We start from the raw sequence: 27418 nt of genomic DNA, 5'->3' as shown, positions 1-27418 counted from the left end.
GTCTTTCTTACTCAGCATGACTTCCAGTCTTGACACATCAGCCTTTAGATCAGAATTTTCCTTTGAAAGAATAGTATTCATCTTATTTCTTCCAACCCAATCAGTATGTAACTCTTCAAACATCATCCGAGCTTCTTCCATGGATATTGTCTCTTCACCTGTATCATTATCACACATATTATCAGTAATGGAGGAATTCAAACAAACTGACCTTTGGGAGATGTTGCGGCCAGGTCTGGCAACACCTGCGGCAACACCTAAAGGATTGACTTGAAACTTTTTCTTGCTCTTCAGTAGGGCAGATAAGGCAGTATGGCTTTCCTCATCTTCTTGTTCTTATTCTTCAGACTCTCCATCACTCAAGGACGTGTTCATCCCTTTCCTAAGCGTGTTGGCACACTCATTTTCATAGTGTCCAAAACCTTGACAAGCATGACATTGAACAGTGTTCAACTTCTTTGACACAAACTTCTTCTTCCCTTCCAACATCAGTCGAGGCTTAGGAGTATCAACAGGTTTCCTTGGTGATTGTTCTGGTCCAGTAATCCTTAAAGGCTTGGTAGAGAACATTGGAGCCTTGAGTTTTTGATCCGTCTTTCTTGACTCTTTCATCTTCTTTAGATAATCATTGAATTTCCTAGTCATAAGAGAGATCGAATCATCTTCTAAGTCAGATTGATGAACTTCTTGATGAAATTGAACATACTCCTCGTATGAGGGTTTCGAAGCTTGAAGGGCTATTGATTTTCCTTTATTCTTCTCTTGTTCTGAATTGTTCATCTCAAAAACTTGAAGGTTGCTAATCAGTTCAGTCATCTTCATCTTTAAAGTGTCTTTAATTTCTTCAAGCACCCAAATCTTCCCATTAAATCTTTTAGGCAAGGATCGAAGAACCTTGTTCACCATAGTTTCACTAGCAATAGGTCCTCCAAGAGCATGTGCCTCTGTAGCAATCTCCCTAAGTTTCTTATCATAATCAACAATAGATTCATTCTCATCCATCCTGATATTCTCAAATCTTGCATTTAACAATCTCAATCTTGTTCTTCTCATGCTATCAGTTCCTTCACAGTGTTCTTGAAGAGCATCCCATGCATTCTTAGCAACAGTGCAATCAGCTATGATTCCATACATCCTCATGTCAACAGTTGCAAAAATTGCATTGAGTGCTTTAGCATTGTAGCTTGAACTTTGTGTTTCTTCGGCAGTCCAAGTTTCTTCTTTCTTGATGATATAGTCTCTATCTTCATCTAGCGTCTTTGGAGGGATCCAACCAGTCAGAATACTTTGCCAAGCACGAACATCCATTGCTTTAATAGTATATCGCATCCTATTCTTCCATAGTGCGTAATTCGTGTCATCAAGGACCGGAGGTTTCATGAACGAGTTCGCAACAGACGATGAGTCCATCTTATTCCCTGTAATAAAATAAACAAAACCAAGATCAGTTCTTAGTGTATCAAGAATATGGCTCTGATGCCACTTGTAAGGGAATAGGGGTTGCACATAAACAGTTTGAGGTGTTGTCACAAGGTGTTGACATCACCTACAATAATACCTTGAGTAATTTGCAGCGGAATATAATTAAAGCGTAAATAAAATAAACAAGCAACCAAATAAATAGACTCAGATAAATAAGCAAGAGTATAAAATACTCTTGCAGCGCCTCAGGGCAAAACTTCACTAGAAAATAATTCAAAGAGTTTTACAAACCCTAAAACTAGTGATTATTGTAAAAATCAATTTCTCAAAATAATTGAGAAAATAAAGAGTAAAAGTTTTCGTAAAACATTCTATAAGAAATAGAATAATGAAAACGAAGTAAGGAGAAAAACTTGAAGCCAAAACACGTGAGACAATAACACTCTTCGATCAACAATCTTCGAGTGTTCTTCACGGCTTCAAGCAATCACGACCGAGACAAGTCTTCAGAAGATCTTCAGTTCTCTCGTATGTATGTGAAGCTCTCTGTAACACTCTCACGGTCTCTCTATGTATTAGTCCATCAATTTATTTGTCTCTCTCCAATATATAGACTAGAATCCTTCCTTGTAGATGTTTCCTTGTAGACATAGGATTTTCTAGATCTTGTTCCTTTTTTATCAAGTCAAATCTACATAATAATGAAATTAAATCATTAGAGATAAGATAATAAATATTATGATAAACTTAATCACATCTCAAATCAAGTTATTCAAGGAAATGAATAACTTATATAAAATTACTTCATGTCCAAGAAAGACAAAAAATATTAAAAAAATTCTTTTCAAACTAGGATGATTTTAAGGAATAAAATATTTCTTTCAAATTTATATGTGATTATAATGGTTAGAATTTTTTCATTTTATTATCGTGTTTCTAGATATTGATTGATAAGCAAGTTTCCAAATTGATACAATGAATTTCGAGGGCATAATTTTAAGGTTTTTCTTCGGTTTAGTTTGGTTTTCTATTAAAACTGTTCGGTTATTTCAGTTTGATAGGTTTATTCAATTTTTGACAATTATTTAAAATTTTATACTATCGATTTAGTTAATTTATTTAGTAAGTATTTAAATTAAAAATTAATAAATTAAATAAACAAAAATCAACTAAAAATTATTCAAAATAATTAATCATCATCTCATAAAATATATGATCTAAATAAAATATAAATAAAATTATTAGTCTAATTAAAATTTAATTTTTTTTCTAATGGTTCAATTTGGACACATGTAATCAAAAATCGAAACACATAAACTCTAGTTTTAACGTTTATATCAGAACCAAAATAATTCTATTTTCGGTTCGTTTCGATGTTGATTTCTTTTGTTTGGATTTATAATTTTTCGATTTTATGCAAAGCTAAGAACAACTTGAACAAAACTTAGGTAGTGTTTGAGATAGCTTTTCTTTCACAAAATTTTGAAATTTGGTGAAATTTTATGAAAAAAAAGTTGAAAAGTGCTTCCTAAAAACTCTCCCAAACACTACCTTAAACTTATGACTTCTAAAAAATAAAAATTAATGGAATCATTTCACTACCTCGTAAACATGTAAATTTGTTGTATTGTGATTTGTGACTGATTCTACAAATGACACCATTCGTTGCTAAATGCTAATTCTCTCTCTTTTATCTTGTTCCTTCAAAATTTAAATAAATGATGGGTCCTAGTCACGGTTTCCTTCACACTCTTCTTAAATGGCTACTTTTTCCTTCACAGTCGGCTATGCATACATAGAGTAAATACCAAGAAAGAAGAAAAAAGAAAGATGAGAGGGCCGTTGGGTCCTGTTGTGGGGAGGTACCCATCAAGTGATGGGAATGGTGAAATGGGGAATACACACAATGATATCATAAAGCACAATAGAAGGTGCAGAGATGTGGTGTTTCTAGTGATGTTCAGTGGGTTCTGGGTGGCAATGATTGTAAACTCCAGCTTCGGATTGAGCAAAGGAAACCCGTTGAGGTGAATCAATTTGAGCTACTTGTTTTTTTTTTGGACCATTTTCTTGATACTACGGATGACTATAACGACGTTGGTGTAAGAAAAATTCCATCTTTTTGCTTCTGTTCGAGGTAGAATCTCTCGTCTGTTTATAATAATGGCGCATTGTTTGGTTTTAGTTCTTGTGAGTATGCGCGCATATTCTTTTTTCCTGAAGTTTGAGTCCACACTTTTTGGGCACCATTTATTGTTGAGCGACTGCCCATGAATTGGTGCATGTGAAGGTCTTGAAAAACTATGGGCTTAGTTTGTGATTCTTGACAGGATTTGGTTTAGAGTGATTGCTTAAGCTTCCCACATTCTGTTGTTGGGTGCTTTTCTGATTAAATGGCGAGGCTACAAAATCTATTTGCGGATCAGAGAAGCAAAAAATTAAGTTCTTGTTGGAATATTTTTACATAAATGTGATCATTTATCAATTCAGTGCTCCAGCTTTTACCTTCTGTTTTTTTGGGTATACCAGGTTAAACTATGGACTGGATTATAACGGGAACTTGTGTGGTGACAAACATGCCAAACAAGATCTCCGGGAACTGGAACTCAGATACTGGTTAAACCCAAACCAGGTCTACCAAACCACTTTGAAGGAAAGTAAATTTGAGCTCTCCAATGCCCGGAGTATTTGCCTAATGGATTGTCCGGCCCCATCTGAAGACTCACTTAATTGGGTCTGCGACTATCCGGAGGGGGATGTTCATCTGTCACTCGACGACTGGATCGACAGAAACTATGATTATTTCGCAGACCTTACTCCTCAACTTAGAAACACATCTCTTCAGCTTCAGGGTCCTTGCTATCCAGTTATATTTCCAAGTGTCAATGGTAATTAGAATGTTACAACATTCAACCTATTGATTTAAGTGGTGATCATGTAACCAAAAAAAACTCTTGGCGTTTGCACTTGTTCTGCGAACTGCTGGATTGAAATGTACTTTGTTTTCTTTTTAATTTCCCTTGTCAGTTTACTGGACCTGTCAGTTCATTGCCCGTGCATCAAATGTTTCTCTAAGGAATTGGGAGGAGATGGGGGGAGTGAAAGTCATAGATGACATGGCAATTGATAAATCCATCCACAAATCTATAAACTCTGAGTCATCAGTATTAAAGGTTAGATTGGCTACTTTGCTTCTTTTCTTAACTGTTCTTATAGAAGTATGTAGCAGCTAAATGGAGTTTTGGAGGTCAGTTATCTCCGGTTTTCCAAGCTAACTTGAGAAGAAAATATCAAACCATTCTATAAATATTATTCTTGTCTTGTTCGATAAAAATATTGAGTGATTCAAGTAGAATGTCCTGTTTTTACGTATGTTAGTGAAAGTTCATGGGATGAGGATTGACGACAGGATTCAGGATTAAAAAAAATACTCTCAAAATTAATTTTCCGACCTGTAAAGATTTGAATCTTGTGAAGCCAATGGTTTGTAATTGTTCCATCACATTGATGATTAAAACTGAAAATGATTTCTTTCTGTGAATATATGTGCAGAGATATGTGGCTGATGTTGGAAAAGCATGGCCTGTGTTACTTCTTTGTGGAGGATTCCTGCCAGTGTTCCTATCAATTTTATGGCTTCTGATGATCCGATACTTTGTTTCTGGAATGCCATGGATTACAGTTACACTTTTCAGTATTCTCATTATATCTCTGACCATGTTTACCTATTTGAAAGGTTAGCAATCTTGCCTCGACGTATCTCTTGGACCTTGATGCTTAATCTAACTCGATGTGTTAATTTTTTTTGTATTTTCCTGTGTGTCGACTAATTTAACAATAAGAAATGGTGGTCCCTCGAAATCAATTTGATTCTCGAGGTTTGAACTACCAAGTTGAAACTTAAGACAGGAGAATTCTATAGTAGAGCCACGATGTTGGATACACCATTGTCTTGTTTATCAATGGATCCTCGGCTGTTGTTCAATAAATATCTACAGTTTACCTTGACACTTGGAACTTTAACTGGCATCCACAGATATTATATTGGCTGTCCGGCCCTGATCAACTGCAGTTTTATAAAATAATGTTGTAGATATTTACCAAATGAACTGATTGAAATATTTTTCTCCTGCTCTTTAGCTGGATGGATAGGAAATGATGCCATCTCCCCGATCATTGGTGAGCATGACCTGTATTATCATGTATCCTCAAGAGTAAGATTTTGAATTCTGAATATTTTAACCAGATTTAGTTGCCTTTGGACGTTGGAATTTGGGGGTAAAATAATTGGAATTCGAAGACCTATTCAAATTTTCAAGGGAAGAAGTCCATTTTCCAATTCCAACCCTCAATTTCCTTCTTGCCAAAAAATACTTGTTACAGTAGGCAGTATGTATCTTGATGTGGATTATGCCTTTTCAGGCTGTAAATCATCTTCATTTGGTTGCTGTCCTCATGACCGTTGTGATGATTATTTCTCTCTTATCTTCTATTGCTATAGTCCGTCGCATACTTATGGCAAGCTCTGTCCTCAAGGTAAGTAGTTCTATATTTACGATGGTTTGAAAAATAGCCTACATCTTCCACTAAATATGATCAGGAAGTTAGTGTGTTTAGTTTGTATTCTGCATCCATCACCAAAGCTTATCACATGCATCTCAATTAATCATCAAACCCAGAATCCAGGGTAAACTATTACAATTTAATACTCGGATCTTTGTAGAAACTTTCACAAAAAAAAAAAAAAGAAGAAGAAGAAGAAACGGAAGCAATTGAAATACTAGTGTGCTTGTGGGAAAATGGAGATCCAACAATGGGCTTGAATTGTCATATGCATTTTTTGGATTCCTCTTCAGATTCCATAAAAAACTATTTAATATGTAATGTTGTTCGGTAATCATAGTTCATCCAAGCGTGAATCTTTGTTGTCTTTATAACTTTTGGAATGTCTGGAAAATGGCAGTTCATCAACCAAACTGTTCCAACTACGCAGGAATAATATGCTGTGAGAAATTATATCTTCCCCTTGAACAGATATTGTTCAACTCTTTTCTTTCTTAGCATTAACGTTTTCACGATGTAACCGAGAGTTCTTTCGCATCTTACCCTCGAGGATGAAATGGATAAATCAGCATATCACACGTTCTAATTGTCTGAGAGATTGCAAATTTTCTAATTTGACGGTACCATGCCTCTTTGTTGTGTTTTATGACATAGCTCAACTTCAATTTCCAGGTTGCTGCGAAGGTTATCGGAGATATACGGACACTGATACATTTTCCTATTATCCCATATGCCATACTAGCAATCTTTTATATGTTCTGGTTGTCCGCTGCTCTCCATCTTTTTAGTTCTGGAAGTGTTGTCCAAAATGATTGTGAAGCTAACTGTTGTGCCTATGATCTCAAAGAAAAAAAATTGAGCTGTAATAGTTGCTGTGGCTATAAAGTTCACTATACTTCTCATATTTCAGCCGCTATCCTTTTCCACCTATTTGGTGGCTTCTGGGCCACCCAATTCATCGTAGCATTTTCCTCTACAGTTATTGCAAGTTCTGTTGCTTCGTATTATTGGGCTCGAGGTGAAACATTGGTAAGAATTCTTCAAGTACACTTGTGGCTCGATGGCACAAGAATAGCTAATACAATGGAATTAGATTTTTTAAAAAATGCTTAGTAGTGGATTACTCTAATCTTTTAGGAATTGTAATGTTATGGATCTTGAAAAGATTTTTTCGTAAGTTTTCTTTTTGGTTTTATCAATAATAACGAGTCTTCCACAATTAATCCTCAGACGTGAATTAGCTTTTATTTATGGTACATTTTAAAAGGCTTAGGCATAGGCATATCATAATGAATCTTCGTTTCAATCTAATGCAGCCACAGATCTCATTCCTTCCTGTTTTCTCTTCGATGAAGCGGCTTGCACGATACAATTTAGGATCTATTGCTCTCGGTTCTTTAGTCGTGACATTTACTGAATCAACTCGATTTATACTTGAAGCACTTCGTCGAAGACTTAAACGCATCAAATCTATGCCTCAAAGCCGGATTGAAAAGATGGCACATCGCACTTCACTATGTAGCCTGAGGTGTATAGGATGGATTATTAAACATGTGAACCGTAATGCTTACATTATGGTGAGTTTAAGTTCTTGTATCTCCTGGACAGTTTCGAATTTACTGAATCGCTATAATGTATGGCATGTTAATTATGACAGGAAAGCTTTCACTTTTCTTCTTAATACCTGATGATATCATCCATCTTTCCAGATTGCAATAACTGGAAAAGGTTTCTTTGAAGCATCTGAGATTGCAACGGAGTTGATTATGAGCAACATTCTTCAGATTGGGAAGGTGAACGTGTTGGGAGATGTGATTCTCTTTCTTGGGAAGCTTTGTGTCACCCTCACTAGCGCACTTTTCGCTTTTCTGATCCTGGACTCTGATAAATATAAGTCTGCACACAACAAGATCTCCTCCCCACTGTTTCCTGTGCTGGTATGCCCTGCTATGAATGCACCAATATATTATTGTTAGATTTACGCGAATATATTGTACGTGCAACATGATTAGTTGATAACAAAGTATCGGTGCAACTTAAAATGTCCAAAGAAACGGGCTGATTAGGTGGTTACATTGGGTTCAGGTTTGCTCTGGTTTCGCGTATATTGTCGCCAAGATCTTTTTTGGAGCTGTGGAGATGTCTATTGATACTGTCATACTCTCATTCTGTCAAGATTCTGATGAACACCAGGGAACGGCTCAGTATGCTCCTCCTCTGCTCATCCAGACTCTCAAAGACGAAGAAACTGAGATGCAGAGACTGACCCGATGATCATTTTAATATGTAAAGTCTGTTGTATGTATATAATAGATCGAAAGTGAGCCTAATCTGTGACAATGAGTTCTCTAATATCAAGATGTGTAGATTAGAGCTAATTGCCAGTTATTTTCAAAATACATTCACCAATCACATTGCGAGGGCGGTGAAAATTGTATCATGATAATTATAACAATGTAGAGACAAGTCATAAAATAATCTGTAATTTTTCAGAGTATATTATTGATCGTTGTTGCTGTTAAAAAGGTTATGTTTTTTGTGTGGATGTCAAACATGTGTTTTCTTGATTGGATGATTCCCTCACGTTGGTTGAAACACAGATTCCATTGGCTTAGTTTGTTATATTTAAAATCATCATGATTTACCTTTTTTTCCTATTACGGTCAACTCATCGCAATGAAAAAACTCTGTTCGACAGATTGATTTGAGAAAGTGTTGGTGTGGAGAATCGAAATCGGAACTCCTTACCACCACTTACTCCACCAACTCATACACCCTTCAAGAGCTCAACATGATTTACTTTGTTCATTCAAAGTTATTAAACTTGTAACCGATAAATATCGAACCTTGTGTAAATGATAATATATTAAATGAATATTGATATTTTTACTATCCAATCATTTGATTCAAGTTCTATTATTGTTGGAATTAGTCGCAGCGCACATGCATTGTGTGTGTAACGTTATATATAAATATTATGTTATGCATATGTATAATATAGATTTATTTTTTTAAAATATTTGATTTTAACATTATTTAATTTTTGCAATTTGATAAATTTGTGTGGGTTTTTTTTTTTTTAGAAAAAAGTTAAGAGTGGGCATACCAAAAGACATTAAAGTGCTCTTGTTTTATATATAGTATAGATATAGATTATACATCAATTTGTTATCTACACATATATCTATTTATTTTATATTATAAATTATTAATCATCTCATCCGATAACAAAAAGGAAAAAAAATATCTCAAGACGTATTACATTATCATTATTTATTTATTTAAAAAAAAGAAACTTAAAGCATGGGCTTACAGCCTTGCTTCTATAAATAACATTTATTACAAATGATGTATTAACAACACCGGTTTTGGTTTAGATGTCTCCCCAAAAGGAAATGACAAAAATCGCGATTTATGTCAATGCGAGTTATGGTTGAACCGAAAAAGCGCACCCGCACGTCAGCCGTTGAAGGTCCAGGGGCCGCTTCAATCTTCAGGTGAAACACAGAGATCTGCGAGAGCTAAACTCCGAGATCAATCGAATCCGACATGGATCGAATCCTAAAAGCTGCACGGACATCCGGTTCTCTCAATCTTTCCAATCGCTCTCTCAGGTTCCTTTTTCATAGCAGATGTTTGAATTCAATGACTTCTTAGAAATGGATACGAATCACATTTAATATATATATATGTTTGTGTGGTTGTGTGTGTCACCATGTAAATTAAAATGTTTTCATTTGCATTTATTTGTTTTGTAATGGCAGGGAAGTTCCAGATGATGTGTACAAAAGTTTGGATGCCGTGGGTCAAGATGAGAAGTGGTGGGAGGTATTAATAATATCGTGTTTTTTGGTTTACTGTGTCCTTTTTTCGTTGTTTAATTTCTAATTGTGTTCGCTACTGTTCCGTGAGTGTTTACAGGCTGTAGATCTTCAGAAGCTGATTCTGGCGCATAATAATATTGAATCGCTGAAAGAAGACATTAGAAATTTGTCTGCATTGTCCATACTGAATGTCAGTCACAATGAGCTCTCACGCCTTCCCGCAGCTATTGGAGAGTACGTTATTATACCCACCTGATCTGTGAATTATGTTTGTATTTCTAATATTGATATTGTACATTGTCTGTGGAATGCTTGATATCTTTTGACAGACTCCAGATGCTTAAATCATTAGATGTATCGTTTAATTCGATCGCGGAGATTCCAGAAGCAATTGGATCGGCAACCGCTCTCGTTAAGTACGCACATTTTGTTCAGATTCTGGACAGCTTATATGTGTAGTGCAGATATCTTGATCGTTATTTTCTCACCATCTCTAGAAACGTCAACAGACATGTGAAGTTGATTTTCCTTCTGAAGAGTTTGACTTGTATGTTTTTGCTCCAGGTTCGACTGTTCTAACAACCGACTATGCTTTCTCCCAAGTTCCTTAGGAAATTGCTTGAATTTTTCAGAAATTAAGGTGAGCTTTCAGTAGTGTTACAGTTTTTAGGTGAGGCTATTCATATTGTTGGTTGTGTGTGTTGAATAACTGTGTTCACTGTAGAGTGTGATATGATACTATTTGGGATGTGTCATCTTTTTTCGCTGATATTTTTATTTATCTGTCCAACTTATCTCTACACGATGTCGTTATGAGCACCACGATGGAACACATAGAATTAGAGGCTCTGTGAGGTAGCCCTCAACAAATCCTCATCAATGATCAAGTTAGTCTTCACTTTTTATAGAGAGATGAACTTGTGTTTGTATAGTTTGATCATGTCAACTCCATGAAAGTAGGTGAAAGCTATGATGGATGTGGCGTGATCCATATTGCGTTCACCTGATTTGTACCTCCTAAAATTTTGGTGCTCAACCACAGAATTATAATGTTTTTTTGCATACTGCCTGGTCTGAGCTGAATTCAGATGCTGTATTGTCTTCAGCTTTTGTGTTGAGATGACAATCTTTTAGTTTGGAGATTCTCCTTTGATCCGAGAATGCTGCTGGCTATGCTGCTCTGCATCTTTAGTCATGAGAATATTTGTGACGGGCCCTGGAAGCCTTGGGTCAGGTTACTCAAGGAACCCATGAGTATCTCATTACAACAAAGGATACAAAGAATAAATGGAAACGAAACAATTATTTGAACATATGTAAGGAATGGTGAGGTTGTGCTCCTCAAAAAGCCTAATAACGTCAAATCAGGTAGACAGGTACTGTGTATGTACCTCCAAATCAATCAATACCATTTTTTTGGGGGTAATAATCTATACCTTTGAAATATATGAAGTAAATGTTGTAGAAACAATATCCCTGCTTTATTCCTATTCTGCAAGTTCCATTTACAAATTCCTTTTTGTCCTTTGCAATATGCAATTCCAGCCACCACATCCGTCTTGCAGATTAACTTTTTGCCTCGATTTTTTCCCGTGTCTTTCCACACTGTTGAAATGCCATCATCTACATGATCAAAATTTTGGAATCGTGATAGAGATGGGTTTGAGGTTTCAATGGGCTGGGGTCATAGACATCTGAACAAATGTTCCTCATATCTTCATGCATTTACTGGCTGTCACTGAACATCAGTTGGTTCTTGGGCAAGTTGTCTTGCATGAGTTCTATCAATCCTATGCCACGGAAGAAGCATGTGAAAGCCATAAAACGCCTGAATATGCAAAAACCCTGGCTTACCAATTTAGCAAATTCCCCGACTATTGGTTCAATGCACTTGCTGCACAAATCAAAGCTTAAGGCATCCCTCCTGGACACAAATTCCTCAACTGAGTAAGATCATGCTGAGCTTACCCGCCTTAGCTTCAAGGACTACTAATGGGGACAGTCTGAGGTGTCCAGCTCTCCTTTAGCTTTAGATCCTGGAGGCCAACTTTAGCAACTTCTGGTCACCATGTATTTAGCGATTTTCATTCTAAAGCATGCTGTTTACCTTTGATCGGAATATTTCGGTGCATATATTTCTTTTTTAAAAACAATTATACAAGGAAATTTTAAACCATTATCGATTGACTACTTTCAAAGTTGGCATTTTGTGAAAATAACAGTGTTGTAAATGGTGGGAGGCGGTGGCGGGGCGGTCCGTGACCGCCTTCCGCCTCGGCTGCCAGGCGGTTGAATTTTTTTAAGCATTTTAATGGGTAATCATATATAGTCATGCAATGTAATAAAAAATAGTCATAATTTTTTATGTAAGATGTGTAATTAAATAATCTTTATGCATAAAAATAGCTTCATAAACATAATATCATCTATACAAGGTGCAAAAATGAAAAACAAAAAGAAAGTGGCTAGTGTTTTTAAAATAAGTCAATAATTAGGGTTTTAAAATGGGTAGACTTTGACTAGGTTTTTAAAATTTATTGACTTTTGACTAGAATTTTAAAATTAGTTGACTCTTGACCATTGACTGAATTTAAAAATGTGTTGACCGCCTTGGCCGCCTCACCCGCCTGAGTGCCCGCCACCGCCACCGGCGCCTCACCCGCCTCGCCGCCCGCCGGACAGCTTGGGCCGCCTGAAAAGGCCACCTCATGCCAAGGCATGGCGGTCGAGGGCCGCCTACCGCCTAGGCGGCCGCCTCAACCGCCATTTAGAACACTGGAAAATAATGTGAGGCTCATGTATATTCAATTATGACTCTAAATAATTGAAAAATATCAAGAGAAAACTCAAGTTCTAACTAATAAACCAATGTCTTGGATAAAGCATATTAGACTACATTTAAATTTTAATCATTATGAAACCTTCAGGTGTTCTGAATCTTAGCAAACCTTCTTCCACGACCCAGACGTTCATCTGTGTTTGCGGAACTATGTTTGCGCAACACTGCACAGTCACAATCCTCAACTTAAGCATTATATTTTGGTTGGATACATAGTTGTTAAGGGCGCAAGGCGCAAGGGGTCCTCGACTCCTGGAGCTTGAGGCGCAAGACGAGGCGCACCTTATCGAAACAAGGCACACCATTAATTTTTCAAAAATATATTTATTTAATGTTATTATATGACGAAACACTATTATTGAAATAATTAAGCTAAACAAAAATATATCATATCACAAAAAAAATTTATCGACTACTGCTATTTTATGGTAAAGTACATATATTTTGAGAATACAATAAGAAAATTTTCATTATTCGCATCTTTCTGCCTTAATTTTACTTTTCTAATCTTAGTTGTGTGGTTAAGAAATCTGCTAGTAATAACATATTTTTTTCTTTACTTTTATTTTTCTTTTTTACCATAATAAGTGTGGGGATTTTCTCTACCAATTTGTCCAGTCAATCAATTTAGATTATACTTTAAGACAGATTGTCTTTAGGGTAATGCCCATGTAGCATGGGTACTCCAAAAATTTTTTTTTTTGGAGTAACGAGTACGTGTACGACATGCGGATACGCGTGTCGGATACGGCAAAACCCATGTCGTTGACCTTTTTCAAGTTTGATCAGTTGGGTACGGCATGGGTTAGGCTTGGGTACGTTTTCCGGGTACGTTTGGGTTAAATCGCAAAAAATTAAAGTTTTAAGGGTTCAATTGAAAAATAAAAAATGTGTGATGACTACTTAATAAATATATTGATATAAGTTGGGCTTAAAGCCCCTAAGTGATCGATTCTTTTCAGTTTGTCATTTCTCCTTTCTCTGCTTCTCATCGTCTATCATCACCAACACCACTCCTTGGACCTTGAAGTTTTCTGCTCGCCGCCGCTCGCCGCCGCACCAGATTCTGTAATATTATATTATAATCAATATCTTTCTATCTTTCTATATTATAAAAGTTGAGGCCCTTAGTGGTTCGATTTGATGACACCAAATAGTTTTTACAAAAATACCCATGTCCACTTAAAAGTAATCTATAATTTACTCATAACTACCACATCTTATCCACTTTCAAAAGTTCAAAAATTCAAATATTATCTTTGACAAATCAAAGATTCATATATTATTTAAGAAAATTATATCTTTACTATCTTTATTATTTTACACACGCAACGCGTGTGTTCCGTCGCTATTTATATATAATACACGCTGCCGCACCAAATTCTGCACTTCTCGTAGATATATATAATATTATTTTTTTTTTTTAATCATAGTCGTATCCTAGCCGTATCGTGTCTTATATTTTCAAAATTTCTCGTATCGCCGTACCCATATCGTATCCGATCCGATAGCCGTGCCCGTATCCATGCAACATAGGTAATGCCGAAATCATGGATCTAATGATCTATATTTTAACACATAAGCAAAATTAATGTTGGAGAGCTGACGTGGCAAATCATTGAACCATTAGATTGATAATTAGGGTAATACTCGTAAGGTAGGTTGAACTCTATCACAATTTTGATCCTGGTTTATAATTGTTATCTATCTATCAATAAATGTAATTTTCGAATAGTTTGGGAAATAAAACCTCAATTAAATGTTCTTTAAATTAAAAAGGGAAAATATATGACTTTACTTAGGCCTATTTATTTTATTCTAGGTTAGACTTTCATTTTCTTTATCTTATAACTTAAAAAAGAAAAGAAATTTTAAAAAAAAATGAAAAAAAAAAAAAAACTGAGGCGCCTCCTTGGGATCTAAAGACGAGCCTAGACACGCGCCTGGGTTCGCCTGAGTATATCCCAAGCGTAGAGGGGTCACCTGGTGGCGCCTCTCGCCGCTTGCCTTTAACAACTATGGTTGGATACGTAGTTATGAGAATTGCAAGTTTTCTAAAAGAGGTTTTTGTGATCTTATCATGTGACAACCACGACCGAGACATGCCATCGGCGTTATTTGACGAACGAAATTCGAAAACAAAAGCCCCATAATATGGTATAGACCAATCAGTCTATTTCATAAATAATTCAAAAATAAACTTTTCCTTACAATCCAAAAGTCCCAAAAACAAAATCAAACGCCAAAATGTTTTATATCTTGAAATAAAATTTTAAATTAACAATACTAAACTTAAACTAAATCTTGAATCCATCTTCATCACCAGCCCTAGAACATATTTTGTGTGTCCTCCTCAATTTGTTCTTCATTTCATCTGGAGAGAGAGCGAGAGGTGAGTGCTTGGGAAACACTCAGCAAGTGGGTGCAATTGAACATAGTATATAACAAGATTTCGCAAAATCGCATGCATGAACTTTTCGAAAATATTATGACATAATAAACATATCACATATCATCATCGTGTCATAAACATATCATCATCGTATAGCACTGAAATCTCATCTAATTTCTTTGATGGAAAACTGATCAGTCCCTAATTTTTAATCCCTAAGGGGCGAGATCTTAAAAACGATTATAATCCCATTATTTAGGGTCCATATCATAACATAGCTTTCAGAATTCCCATCCACTTAAAATTTCGAATCATAACAGTGTCCAAAACCATACCTTTTATTCCAAAAACGTATATTCAGAAAGAAAGTACATTCAATCCATTTACGACATGTACTTATTTTTAAGAACAATAAGTCCACTTACAGATTTTCTACGCGAGGGTTTGATTTCTCGAAATGTGCAACCTCCTCTTGCTCGAAATAAGTCCACTTATATTTTTTTGGTTGGATACATACTTATGAGAGTTGCAAGTTTCCTAAAAGAGGTTTTTGTGATCTTATCAGGCATCAAACAACAACATATCTTACTTGCCAGAAGAACTAGCAAATTGTTCAATAACTAAGTTGAATGTTGAGGTAGGTGAAGCTTCATCTAGTGTTGATGTATCTGTTATTCTTTATTTCTTTTGTCAATTGTTATAATCTGCTACGAATTTTAAGATTGTTATTTATTTTTGCTTCAGGGAAACAAGCTAGAAACCTTATCCCATAATTTTATTGCATCATGCACTATGCTTACGGAACTTAATGCATGTAAACCCATTCCTGCCTTCCACTTCGTAATTCTGTTTCTGGAACTTTAATTGCAGTACTGAATTCAAACTTTTTTTTAAAGCAAAAAACATGCTAAGCAGTATTCCTGAGAGTGTTGGATGCCTTTCACGTTTAATTCGGCTTGAGCTTCACCAAAACAGTGAGTCTACCCAGTTTGTAATGGATCTATCCAATGAAATGCTCCAAGTTTAATGACATTCCCTTCACTCTCTTATTGATTTTCCATATGTGACATTGGCTGAGATTCTACCCACACATTTATAATTCCGCAGGACTTTCCTCTATTCCATCATCAATAAAGGGTTGTTCATCCCTGTTAGAGTTTTACATAGGGTTAGTTTTATTTCTATGTCGCAATACGCAATTCAATATCATGGTTTTCTGGACTATTCCCATTTTTGTTTTGAATATGATTGGCATATATCTGTCTCTTAGATATGTTATTTTTACAGGAATAATGCTTTAACTTCATTACCAGCAGAAATTGGATCATTGACTCAGTTGGGGACATTTGATTTGCAGTCAAACCAGGTATCTATTTCAGTAGTGTTCAAAATTCTACAATTACCTCCTAACTTTCTAATATTACTCTGGTAAATACGAGTCTCCTTTTTATGTCTTTAAAATTTGATGAAGCTGTATTTCAGTATTAACTGGAGTCGTGATTGTGCAGAGGTGATATCAATGGTCTTTTATTGTAAATTATCCTCGTGTATTGGCTGTGTGCAGCTGAAAGAGTTTCCTGTGGAGGCATGCAGTCTGCATCTTTCAGTGCTAGACCTATCGAATAATTCATTATCCGGTTTGCCACTTGAGATTGGTAAGGTTAGCATCTTACTCCTGATAAACATAAGGTGTACACAAGTTAAATCCTCTTGCTGTGGATATTTTGTGATTTTTGACTTAAAATTGCTTGCATCTCTTTAAGGTAAACCAATTTTTTTCCTTGGGAATGACTTAAGATCGACATAACTCAGCATTAGGTTTGGAAGACTATTCTGCTCTTCGTCTATTTTAGTCTTGGCTTCGTGCAGTCAACATTTAATTTTGGCGTTCCCACTGCTTCGTATCCAGAACTGGAGCTTTTACTTTTTCGTTTTTTTGGCTCCCTGTAGTGCGTGTGTGTCTCGAGAAGAGAGAAGAGGTGGTATTTGCATTTAATTTATTTTGAAATAAATTGAGATCTCTTTTCAGAGTTGAGAATGAGCCAGTGCTAGAGAAAATCTGACACTGATGTTATCTGTTGTCCTTCACTGAAAAATCGGTGGAAAAATTGCTACAGGGCCCAGGCCTCCTAGCTCAGTGGCACTCAGTGTCCTAATATAGGACACGGTCTCAGGTTCATGACCCATGTGAAAGTTGAAACCCCCTTCCCAAATATACAAAAAAGAATATCAGTGGAAAAATCCTCGATATTGTTGCTTTGACTGTGAGTAGTAAGGGTTCTGTGTTAAATACTTTCTAACAGCTTAACATCAGGTAAAGCTTAAAACTAATACCTTACCTTCCATTCTCACCTAATTACCTTACTTTTTTTGAAAGAATCTATCTATATTTTTTTGTTTGGTTCCGATTTGTTGCTAATATCTTTATGTTAATTCATTGCCTAATATTAGCTATAACTTGATATCCAGGCTTGATGACAACACTGCGCAAACTTTTACTCACTGGGAACCCACTGCGAACACTTCGGAGGTCTAAGCCACTGTTTTGTTCATTTGATTTGGCATGCTTCAAGTTTGTTCAGGAGTTGACTGCGCATTTTTTTCTCATTCAGTTCCTTGGTATCTGGACCTACACCGGCTCTATTGAGGTATCTTCGAAGTAGACTACCAACTGATGAAGGTGCATCTTGTTTGTAGAGTCAAAGTTAAATCTCCTCCCAGATGGTAATTTTTTACTATATCTTTTCATATGAATTAATCATGTTGTGGTGCAGAGTCTGCAGCTACCACATCAATGAAAGAGGATGTTGTTTCCATGGCTGCTCGATTGTCTCTGACATCAAAAGTAACCTCCTATAATATAGATATTTGGGGTTAATCTCGTTTTTCAAGATTGATGTTTTTCATTCGTTGTGTATTCGAGCCTCTGTGACATGTACGAGAGAGGTCTAACAAATTCAAATAAATATATGGACGAGCCTACAACCCAAAAGTCAATATAAAACTGTCAACAAATATTTGATTTAAACCAGTCAGTAGTCACGTGGTGCACACATTTTCAGTAGTCATGTGGTGCACACATTTTATTTCATCTAAATATCAAAACTTCAATATTTTTCCTAAAAATTACATATTTTGTTTAAACTAATGATGATACATACAGAGATTAAATAAATATTAACTCCATCTTAGAAAATTAAAAAGAAATGGGTTGGATATACCAATCAATTACACCTTAGAGTGGTGAAGCACCAATACTATCACTCTTATGTCTTCTTCTTTAATATGTAGTGTACACACATGCTCTAACCTTTTTAATTTCTTTAGTTTTTACTTTTTTTAATTGTCAGGAAATTTCTTTAACTGGACTTGGCTTGGATGTGATCCCATCTGATGTATGGAAGTCAAGTGACATTACAAAGATCAATCTTTCAGGAAATTCAATTGCAGAATTACCCTCGGAAATTATGTCCTGTGTTTCTCTTGAGGTAGTCATTGAATCTGTTGCATCCTTCTGCTTTACATAAAAGCATAAAGAAATACATTAGCTTTTGGATGTAAAGATTTTTTAGATGCATCCATATGATAAAACCCAACTTCTGTATTCAGATTCTTTTGTGTGTTCGATACTCAACTGGACCGTAATTTCGTGAAATTTTGATATGGTTAAATTATGGTATCCACCTTTTGTGTGTCCCAACTTAATGTGCAGGAGAATCTAGTTTTTTTGTATGTTAATTTGTGAAGTACATTACCTTTATATACCATTTCCAGAAGATGCTGTTTCTTAATGGATATGAATGATATTGTGATGGTTTTTTTAGATATCTATCCCTTGAGCTTTCAGTATCAATATGATGACGTACAAAAGCTTAACTGAAATCCACATCATGATCTAAATACTACCTAGGAAGGGATTCATAGTTCTTGAATTTATCATTTTTTTTCTTTCTTAATTCTGTAGAATTACAGCTAGACTTCTATTTTATTCCAAGTTGTCGGTGCTATTTATGATATCTTTTATTGGATACATTTTGTCGCAGGCTTTGATTCTGTCCAAGAACAAGATAGTAGAGTGGCCTGGTGTGGTTTTGTCATCACTTCCTAAACTAATATGCTTGAAACTTGATGGAAATCCACTAAAAGAGGTGAAATAATGCTACAATGTTTTGTTGTTTTTTGTAATACTCTACCCTTCCTTTTTTGGTTCTTTTGGGGAGGGGGGGCTAGGCGCCTTTTTTCAGTCAAACAAAACTTTTGCTTAGCAAATGAGTATCTTTGTTCAGATTGCATATTCTTTCTCCAAGAATCCAAATGCTGGTACTTGAATCTTTATGCTGTCTCCCAAGTTATACTTCTTTCTCACATAAAACATTTACAGCTTCCCAGTGTCTGAGAAACAGTTAGTTTTTGAACAAAATCTGCAAGCCATTTATGTATGCTCCTGTTTATCATTCATTGTTTGGTCTATACATTTTTGAATTGCTTATTCGGTACCAGGGATAACTGAGATGGAAAAATAAACTTATTAATTCTTCTCTGGTGTATTATTGCAAAAGATGAAATCAAATGAATTACGACATTCTGTAGGAAGATGGGAGGTAGATTTTCTGTCTTTTCTCTTTGATGTTTTCAATGCTCAGATGGTAAGATTAGATGGGATTATATTTGAAACTTTGTGGAATGCAAGATGTTTAATTGCGAAGGCAAGCCCCTGTATTAGCAGAAAGATAAACAACCATTTTCAATCTTCATCGAACATGTAGTAAAAAACCTTTCCAGGGATAATGATCTGTATAGTCTCATGTTTTACCCTGAGTTGCACATGTTTGTTTCTTCAAATATCTTAGGTAAAGCCTACTTGTATTTTATCTCATTATATCTGCTTATTTCTTATCTTTTTTCATAATAGATCCCATCAGATGGCTTTGCAACTGCCTCCAAGCTCCAGGTTCTTGATTTGAGTGGCACTGCAGGTTCTTTACCAGATAACCCAGCATTCTCAAGTATATCAGAGCTGCAGGAACTTTACCTGAGGTTTGTTAATTGAATACTTATTTCTGTTGAACTTTATTCATCTGCACGTTAAATTTATGTTGTTTATCTATCTTTTTCTACTTTCTGGGCAGACGGATGCAAATTTCAGCATTTCCTTTGGATATAATTTCCTTACAGCTTCTCAGGATTCTTGATTTGAGTCAAAATTCCCTTCAATTGATCCCAGCAGTAATATTTTCTCACTGAATAATTTATCTCCTTTCAGCTTTAGCTATCCTGATTTCCACTTGAATATCTGCTTAATGTTTTGGATCTCCTCGTATATTTACGACTTTCTTAATGGTGTTTCGTGCATCATGTATTTATATTTATGGATTATGTGTTGTACTGCATAGTGCAAGCATACAGTGCCTGCAATTCTGGGGCATTATGTGACTTGGGACTTGTAAGTTGTAGCCAACGAGTTAGACATTATTTAGATATTCCCTTTGAACACAATTGGTTGGAATCTAATTTGGAAGCACCACTGGCAGCTCTTCATAAACTTGGAAACGGAAATCTGTCCTTAACTTTGAGATTCTTTTGTCATTTTATAAAATCTTTTTGATTTGAAAGACAAAAATACGGCTCTATCAATTAAGTTAGCTCCATCGAAGTTTAATTTTGCTGCCAACAATGTATAATAATAATGGCCTTTTTCTTCAAGTATAATTAATTTTCCTTGCCATCTAATTCAGTCAGAGATTGAACTTTCTTGAACAACAGCAATAGAGACAGAACGCTGTTAAATTAAAAAATTATGTTATAGAATTAGATTTTAAGGTTATTATGATTATGACGCATCTTTGATATTATTTTATTGTGATTTAGTTGATGGAAATTTTTCTTAACGTAATTTTTATTCTAAATTAGGAAAGTTTACTAGAGTTTTAACTATTTGATTGTCTTGTGGATCTAGATATTCATAGTTAAATCACGTAAATCTGGTCGTGTGGATTTTTCTCTTCGTTATATCTCTACTATAAAATATTTTTTTTTATAACATCTCTACTATAAAATATTAAACATGTATATAGTGTAGTTTTGCATAATTTTTTGGTTCAATCAGTATTGACAGAGTATGTGTCTAGTCCAGCTGATAACATTCATAAGCATAAATTCTGTATGAATAATTGAATATTCACCAAGCCTTAACCTAAAAAAAAGATTTAATGTATATATAGCTTCAGACAGCCTGTATGGTCCGCATAAACGAAAGCAGGTGATGTAAAATTTCCAAATTGATTTCCTTGAGATCTTCAAGCACAAAATTCCTATGTAGATCAAAAGATTTCAAAAGATATTCTCCTTTCATCGATATCTGCTAAGTTACTTCACCAGATAAAGCAGAGAAAATACAGGGTCTATGAATTGTTTTGGACATTTCATGCTGGATAATGAATTTTGATTAGATGATTGTGAATCATTTACCAAATTTATAACTTCTGTGTATGATATTATTAGTATTATTGTTTTTACTACTATTATTGTGGATAAAACTATATGGTTATTTATAGTATGATTACAGTATTACTAGTCATAGTTAATATTAATACTTCCTCTCCCAATTGTTGTTATCTTATTATTGTAGTTGTTCTCATGGTCTCTTGCACCATCTCTGCTACCTTTTGCCTTGGAGTCTTACAATACTCAGTGTTCAGCCAATTAAACTATACATTACACTGACGTCCATATTTCATATTCCTGCAGAGCATAAAAGGCCTGACTTCTCTTACAGAGCTTGACCTTTCAGATAATAATATTTCTTCAGTTCCACCAGAACTGGTTAGCACACATGGCCCTTATAAGTTCTACAAACTTCTCGGTGTTGTATTTGCCATGAGTTGCATGGTCCTTGAATTCATTTGCATAAACATTGATTATATTTATATCCACTATAATGATGAAGTGTCCTTAAGTATTAATACTATTTCCATAAGATGATATCAGGTAGGGAATATCTAACATTTTTTTTACATGTAAATATACCACTTTGAATTGTGAATTTCCTTTTATACCCTTCATTTTCTCCTTTATTATCCCACCATTAATTAATCATATTGTGTCTGAATTATTATTGTCAATCAATTATCTCTTCTCTGTTATGTATTAGATATTACTAAACATATATTTTATTATAAATTTTTCAAGTGCATTGCACGTTCTCTTTCCTAGTGTGTGTGTTGAAATCTATATTTACCTTAAGTATTAATACTATTTTCATAAGATGATATCAGGTGTGGGAATATATAAAAGGCATAATTGACACATTTGAGAAATATTTTCCATAGCAATTTATCAAAATCTCCCCTTTCAGCTTACTGCAGGCCAATGAAGAATTAAGCATGTAGACAATTTCTATGAAGTGTTGACTTCTAAAAAAATGTCAAGTTTTACCTGAAAATATTATAAGCTAAGTAGGAGGAAAGAAAAAATAGCTGTACTACTGTATGTATTTTCCTTGGTGGTCTTTCCCTCGTCTCCTGAACCTAATCTGGAGCCTGATTTAATTTATTTAAATATCTAGTAATGGCTGCCATGGTTTTTTGGTTTTGCAGGGTTTGCTCGAACCCAGCCTGCAGGTGTTAAGACTTGATGGAAACCCATTGAGAAGGTATTATATAAGGAAAGTTAGAGAGGCCTAGTTGTGGGGGAAAAATTGTAGAACCATTTCTGCAAATCACCCAATTCATTTCAAAACTTACTCTAGGGTTTGGTGCCATCAAATAAATCAATAGTTTAGAGCTATCATAAATGACAAATATGACTGAAATCAAGCCGCAACCAGAATTTTCCTTTTGCTTACTCAAAATTGAATTTGAGCAGGCGAATCTATCCAATTTAATTAAGAAACTGAAATTTCGAGACATAGAATTCGCCATTTGGGATTGACCTACAAACAATTTCCACTGGAGGCATCACTCTTGCAAATATTCCCTCCTGTTTACTTTACCTGTGGCAAGAGTACCTGACTTTATGCTTACAAATGACTGCAATAAAAAGCTGTTCATTCTGTGTCAGATTTGTGATCTCTTTTGTGTCAGGGATCATCCTGACGTTTGGAATCTAATAACCATTATTCACTAGGGTCTAGGAGGCAGCATAAAACACCATGAATATTTAGATGGAATGTACAGGAAGCTATTTCGCTAGTAAATATCCATCAGTTTAGTGAATAAATAAAATAGAAATTTTGTAGACTGCAGATTTGAAGTTGTTACTTAGAGTTTCATGTTAATGCTTTCAAAAATGTCCTAAAATAATAAAGTATTTGGTTGTTCCCTGAAATGATGTCATTCCATCTACATATTTTCATTCACATTCATTCTTCTATCGGCTACTGTTAAGGTTGGTATTATCTTGGTGAGTGGTATCTGATATCTGATATTTGTGCATGGAAGTATAACCTACTTAAATTGTTTTGATTTTGGCCCCTGCCGCATTAAGTGATTATTTGTCCCTTCATGTTGTTGGAAGGTTTTTTCTGTAAAATTTCTTTTTTGAAAATACATCAAAATAGTAGTGGTTTAGTCAGTATTCCTAGTGATGGCTATAAACTATGTGTCAATTGCATGTATGAGAGATGATAGCCTCCTAAATGAATGTTATTGTGATGTTACTAGAGTCGAAATACTATTTGGTAATTTCAGGCTCATGCTAAAGGAGTTTGTAGTTCTGTACTTGATTGCCTTTTCTTGGAACCTTTAGAGGATCTAATGTATCCATGGTTCGACCTTTTGTTGAATTTCATATAAAATATTATGTTTCCATGGCTTGAGTTTATTGAATATTTTAAACTCACATTGTGGAAGTGTCTTTCAATTATGGTGGCAATATATAACAAGTTTTTATTGATTTTTGTATGGTTTGAACAACTATGACTATAGCATTCGGAGGGCAGTTTTGGACAGAGGAACAAAAGCTATCTTGAAATATTTGAAGGAGAAACTTGTTGAGCAATAATAAGGTTGCATCTTCCAGTATGATTATGGATGGATGGATGGATGGATGAGTTGAGTTGAGTTGAGTTGAGTTGAGTTTGAAAACAATTTTATTTTATTTCCCATGTGGTTGCTGGGGTGTTGTATTCTGCAAATCTCTTGAGTTGCGTCGTCCAATGAATGTGATGTATTGTTTGTGTTTGCATTATGATTTAGGTCTTCCGATCTGTGATGCCACATTTCTTACATTTAATCTATCGTGTTATAACGTTGAGATTTGAAGTGGAAATAAGATAAATAATATAGAGATAAGTAATATATTGTAATAAAAAATAAATAAGAAATGATAGTTAATATAAGATTTGATTTGATTGATAGATTATGGTTATAGAAATAAGTAATATATTGTAATAAAAAATAAATAAGAAATGATAGTTAATATAAGATTTGATTTGATTGATAGATTATGGTTTGTTTGATTTGATTGATTATATATTATATGAAAATAGTAAATTACTATTTTATCCTTGTAATAATTAATAAAAATATTAATAGTATTATTTATAAAGGCTAATATAGTAATTTAAATTTAATGATTTGATTGATGTAAGATAAATAGTTTATGATTTGATTGATGTGATAAATAATTGAAAGATGGATAAATAATATGATAAAAAAATATGAGATAGATAAAATAATTTATAGGCAGACTAATAATCTGCCATTTCAACACACTCTTAAGTATATTAAGGTTAGCACAGGAGACGGACAAATTTGCTATGTTTGGTGTGACTTTCAATTTGATTACAACTTTGCCACTCACTTTTTCATCTCATAATTTTTTTGTATTTCCTTGTCCTTTTTTCTTATGACCAATTTTAAAAATTAACAAAATACTCCATATCAATTTTAATAACTTAAACTTTAAAAAAAAACACTTTCAAAATATCAAATACCGGAAACTCGTGCAATATATAAAGGAAAATAAAACTTGGTTAGTCTTTTGATATTCTCAACTTTAAATTAAAAGAAAAACTTACAGACCTATCAAATTACACACACAAAAAATGAAAAAGAGAAAGACATCACATTAAAATCAAATACTTTTAAAAACAAATATTATATTATATACACATAACTGTTGTGAAAAGTAAAAATTTATGGTAAAAATTAAAAACTCTAAAACTCAAAATATATATCAAATCAAACACTTATAAAATCTTCTCTCTAAACTTATGTTATTTCTTCACAAATGTTGAGGTCTATTTATAGATCCTCAATTGAGAAATGTTCAAAAATAAATATGTCATCCATTACATAATCAAAAATTAAAATATCATCACATCACCATCACAATAATTTTCAATCTAATTTTAATATATAATTTCCAATACTCCCCCTTTTGATGATGATCGTGATATTATGTGTTTGTATATTGCCTCGTTAAAAACCTTACTAGGAAAACCCAGTGAGATAAAAACCATAGCAAGGAAAAAAGAGTACAGCCACGTAAACTCCCCCTCATGTTAATACGATCGATTCTTCACATACGCTGTAGATTTTGCATCTCAATATTATATATATATGATTTCTGAATATTGCCGTAGGAAGCGCCTTTGTGAAGAGATCTGATGAGTTCTCACTTGATTGAATGTAACAGATATCAATATCTTTATTCTTCTCAAGCTCTAGAGTGTAGGCAAAGAACTTTGGGGGGATATGTTTGGTTCTGTCACTTTTGATGTATCCTTCTTTCATTTGAGCAATACATGCAGCATTATCTTCATACAGCGTCACATGATTCTTGTTTACTGATAATCCACAAGAAGTTTGGATATGTTGTGTCATTGATTTTAGCCAAACACATTCACGACTTGCTTCATGTAGCGCAATAATCTCGGCGTGATTGGATGAGGTTGTTACTAGTGTTTGTTTCTGTGAACGCCAAAAAATTGCTATGCCTCCACGAGTAAATACATATCCGGTTTGGGAACGTGCCTTATGTGGATCAGATAAATATCCAGCATCAGTATAACCAATGATACTTTGATTGGTGTCTTTTGAGTACAAATGTCCCAAATCTGTCGTTCCTCGTAGATAACGGAATATATGTTTAATTCCATTCAGTGCCTCTTTGTTGGATATGAACTGAATCTTGCTAATAAATTTACAGCAAAAGATATATCAGGTCTAATGCAATTTGCAAGATACATAAGAGCACCAATGACACTTAGATATGGTACTTCTGGACCAAGAATAACTTCATCATCTTCACATGGACGAAATGAATCTTTTTCTTTGTTTAATGATCTTACAACCATTGGAGTACTTAATGGATTTGATTTATCCATATTAAAACGTTTAAGGATCTTTTCTGTATAATTTGTCTGGTGAACAAAAATTCCACATTCTTTTTGTTCAATTTGCAAACCCAAGCAATACTTGGTTTTTCCAAGATCCTTCATTTCGAATTCTTCTTTCAAGTACATTATAACTTCTTGAATTTCTTTATTCGTTCCAATGATATTTAAATCATCAACATATACAGCAATAATTACACATCTGGATGTTGTTTTCTTGATGAAAACATAAGGGCATATTGGATAATTTACATATCCATTTTTCATCAAGTGTTCACTTAGCCGATTATATCACATTCGGCCGGATTGCTTCAACCCATATAATGATCTTTGCAATTTTACAGAATAAAATTCTTTGGGTTTTGAACTTTGTGTTTCAGACATCTTAAATCTTTCAGGGATTTTCATGTATATATCACTATCAAGTGATCCGTATAAGTAAGCTGTAACAACATCCATAAGACACATTTTCAAATTTTCAGACACGACCAAACTAATCAAATATCGAAACGTAATTGCATCCATAACAGGAGAATACGTTTCTTCATAATCAATTCCAGACCTTTGAGAAAAACCTTATGCAACAAGTCTAGCTTTATATCTTGTTATTTCATTTTTCTCATTTCGCTTTCGAATAAAAACTCATCTGTATCCAACAGGTTTTACACCTTTGGGTGTGAGGACTATAGGTCCAAAAACATTACGTTTATTTAGCAAATTCAATTCAACCTGGATGGCATCTTTTCATTTGGCCCAATCATAACGAGTTTTACATTCTCCAAAAGATTTGGTTCATGATCCTCATTTTCATTTATGATGTCACATGCCACATTAAAAGAAAATATCTCATCAATATCTTCTATATCTTTTCGGTTTCATATTTTTTCAGTATTAATATAATTGATAGAGATTTCACGATTCTCGTCAGTTTGTGGTTCTGACAGAATATTTTCATCATCAGGTGTTTCTTCTGGAACACCATTTTCTATTGTATGATCATCGTGTTTCTCTATGTATTTTTTTTTCGAGAATTTTTATCC

The 27418-nt window shown here is 34.4% G+C and overlaps 2 protein-coding genes across 2 annotated transcripts; both read left to right on the top strand.

Moving 5' to 3' along the window:
• The first annotated feature begins 3159 nt into the window (after window positions 1-3159).
• LOC140891454 (choline transporter protein 1-like) lies at window positions 3160-8442 on the top strand. The gene is made up of 10 exons (XM_073299947.1): window positions 3160-3449; window positions 3952-4310; window positions 4450-4595; window positions 4975-5158; window positions 5563-5636; window positions 5845-5958; window positions 6658-7014; window positions 7302-7562; window positions 7695-7922; window positions 8071-8442. Exons 1-10 carry the CDS (start codon window positions 3253-3255, stop codon window positions 8257-8259), a joined length of 2109 nt encoding a protein of 702 aa, XP_073156048.1. The 5' UTR covers window positions 3160-3252; the 3' UTR covers window positions 8260-8442.
• A 914-nt stretch (window positions 8443-9356) lies between these two features.
• On the top strand, window positions 9357-24295 carry LOC140887154 (plant intracellular Ras-group-related LRR protein 6). Its single transcript, XM_073294222.1, has 21 exons — window positions 9357-9599; window positions 9750-9813; window positions 9907-10043; window positions 10139-10225; window positions 10374-10449; window positions 15606-15677; window positions 15785-15854; window positions 15937-16014; window positions 16148-16208; window positions 16328-16406; window positions 16605-16695; window positions 17510-17570; window positions 17653-17720; window positions 17815-17885; window positions 18391-18528; window positions 19084-19188; window positions 19953-20077; window positions 20170-20266; window positions 21788-21862; window positions 22636-22691; window positions 23965-24295. Exons 1-21 carry the CDS (start codon window positions 9535-9537, stop codon window positions 24038-24040), a joined length of 1752 nt encoding a protein of 583 aa, XP_073150323.1. The 5' UTR covers window positions 9357-9534; the 3' UTR covers window positions 24041-24295.
• Window positions 24296-27418: the final 3123 nt, after the last annotated feature.

The sequence above is a fragment of the Henckelia pumila genome, chromosome 3, assembly GCF_033568475.1.
Source record: "Henckelia pumila isolate YLH828 chromosome 3, ASM3356847v2, whole genome shotgun sequence".
NCBI classification, from domain to species: domain Eukaryota; kingdom Viridiplantae; phylum Streptophyta; class Magnoliopsida; order Lamiales; family Gesneriaceae; genus Henckelia; species Henckelia pumila.
This window is presented reverse-complemented; position numbering and strand designations above follow the sequence as displayed.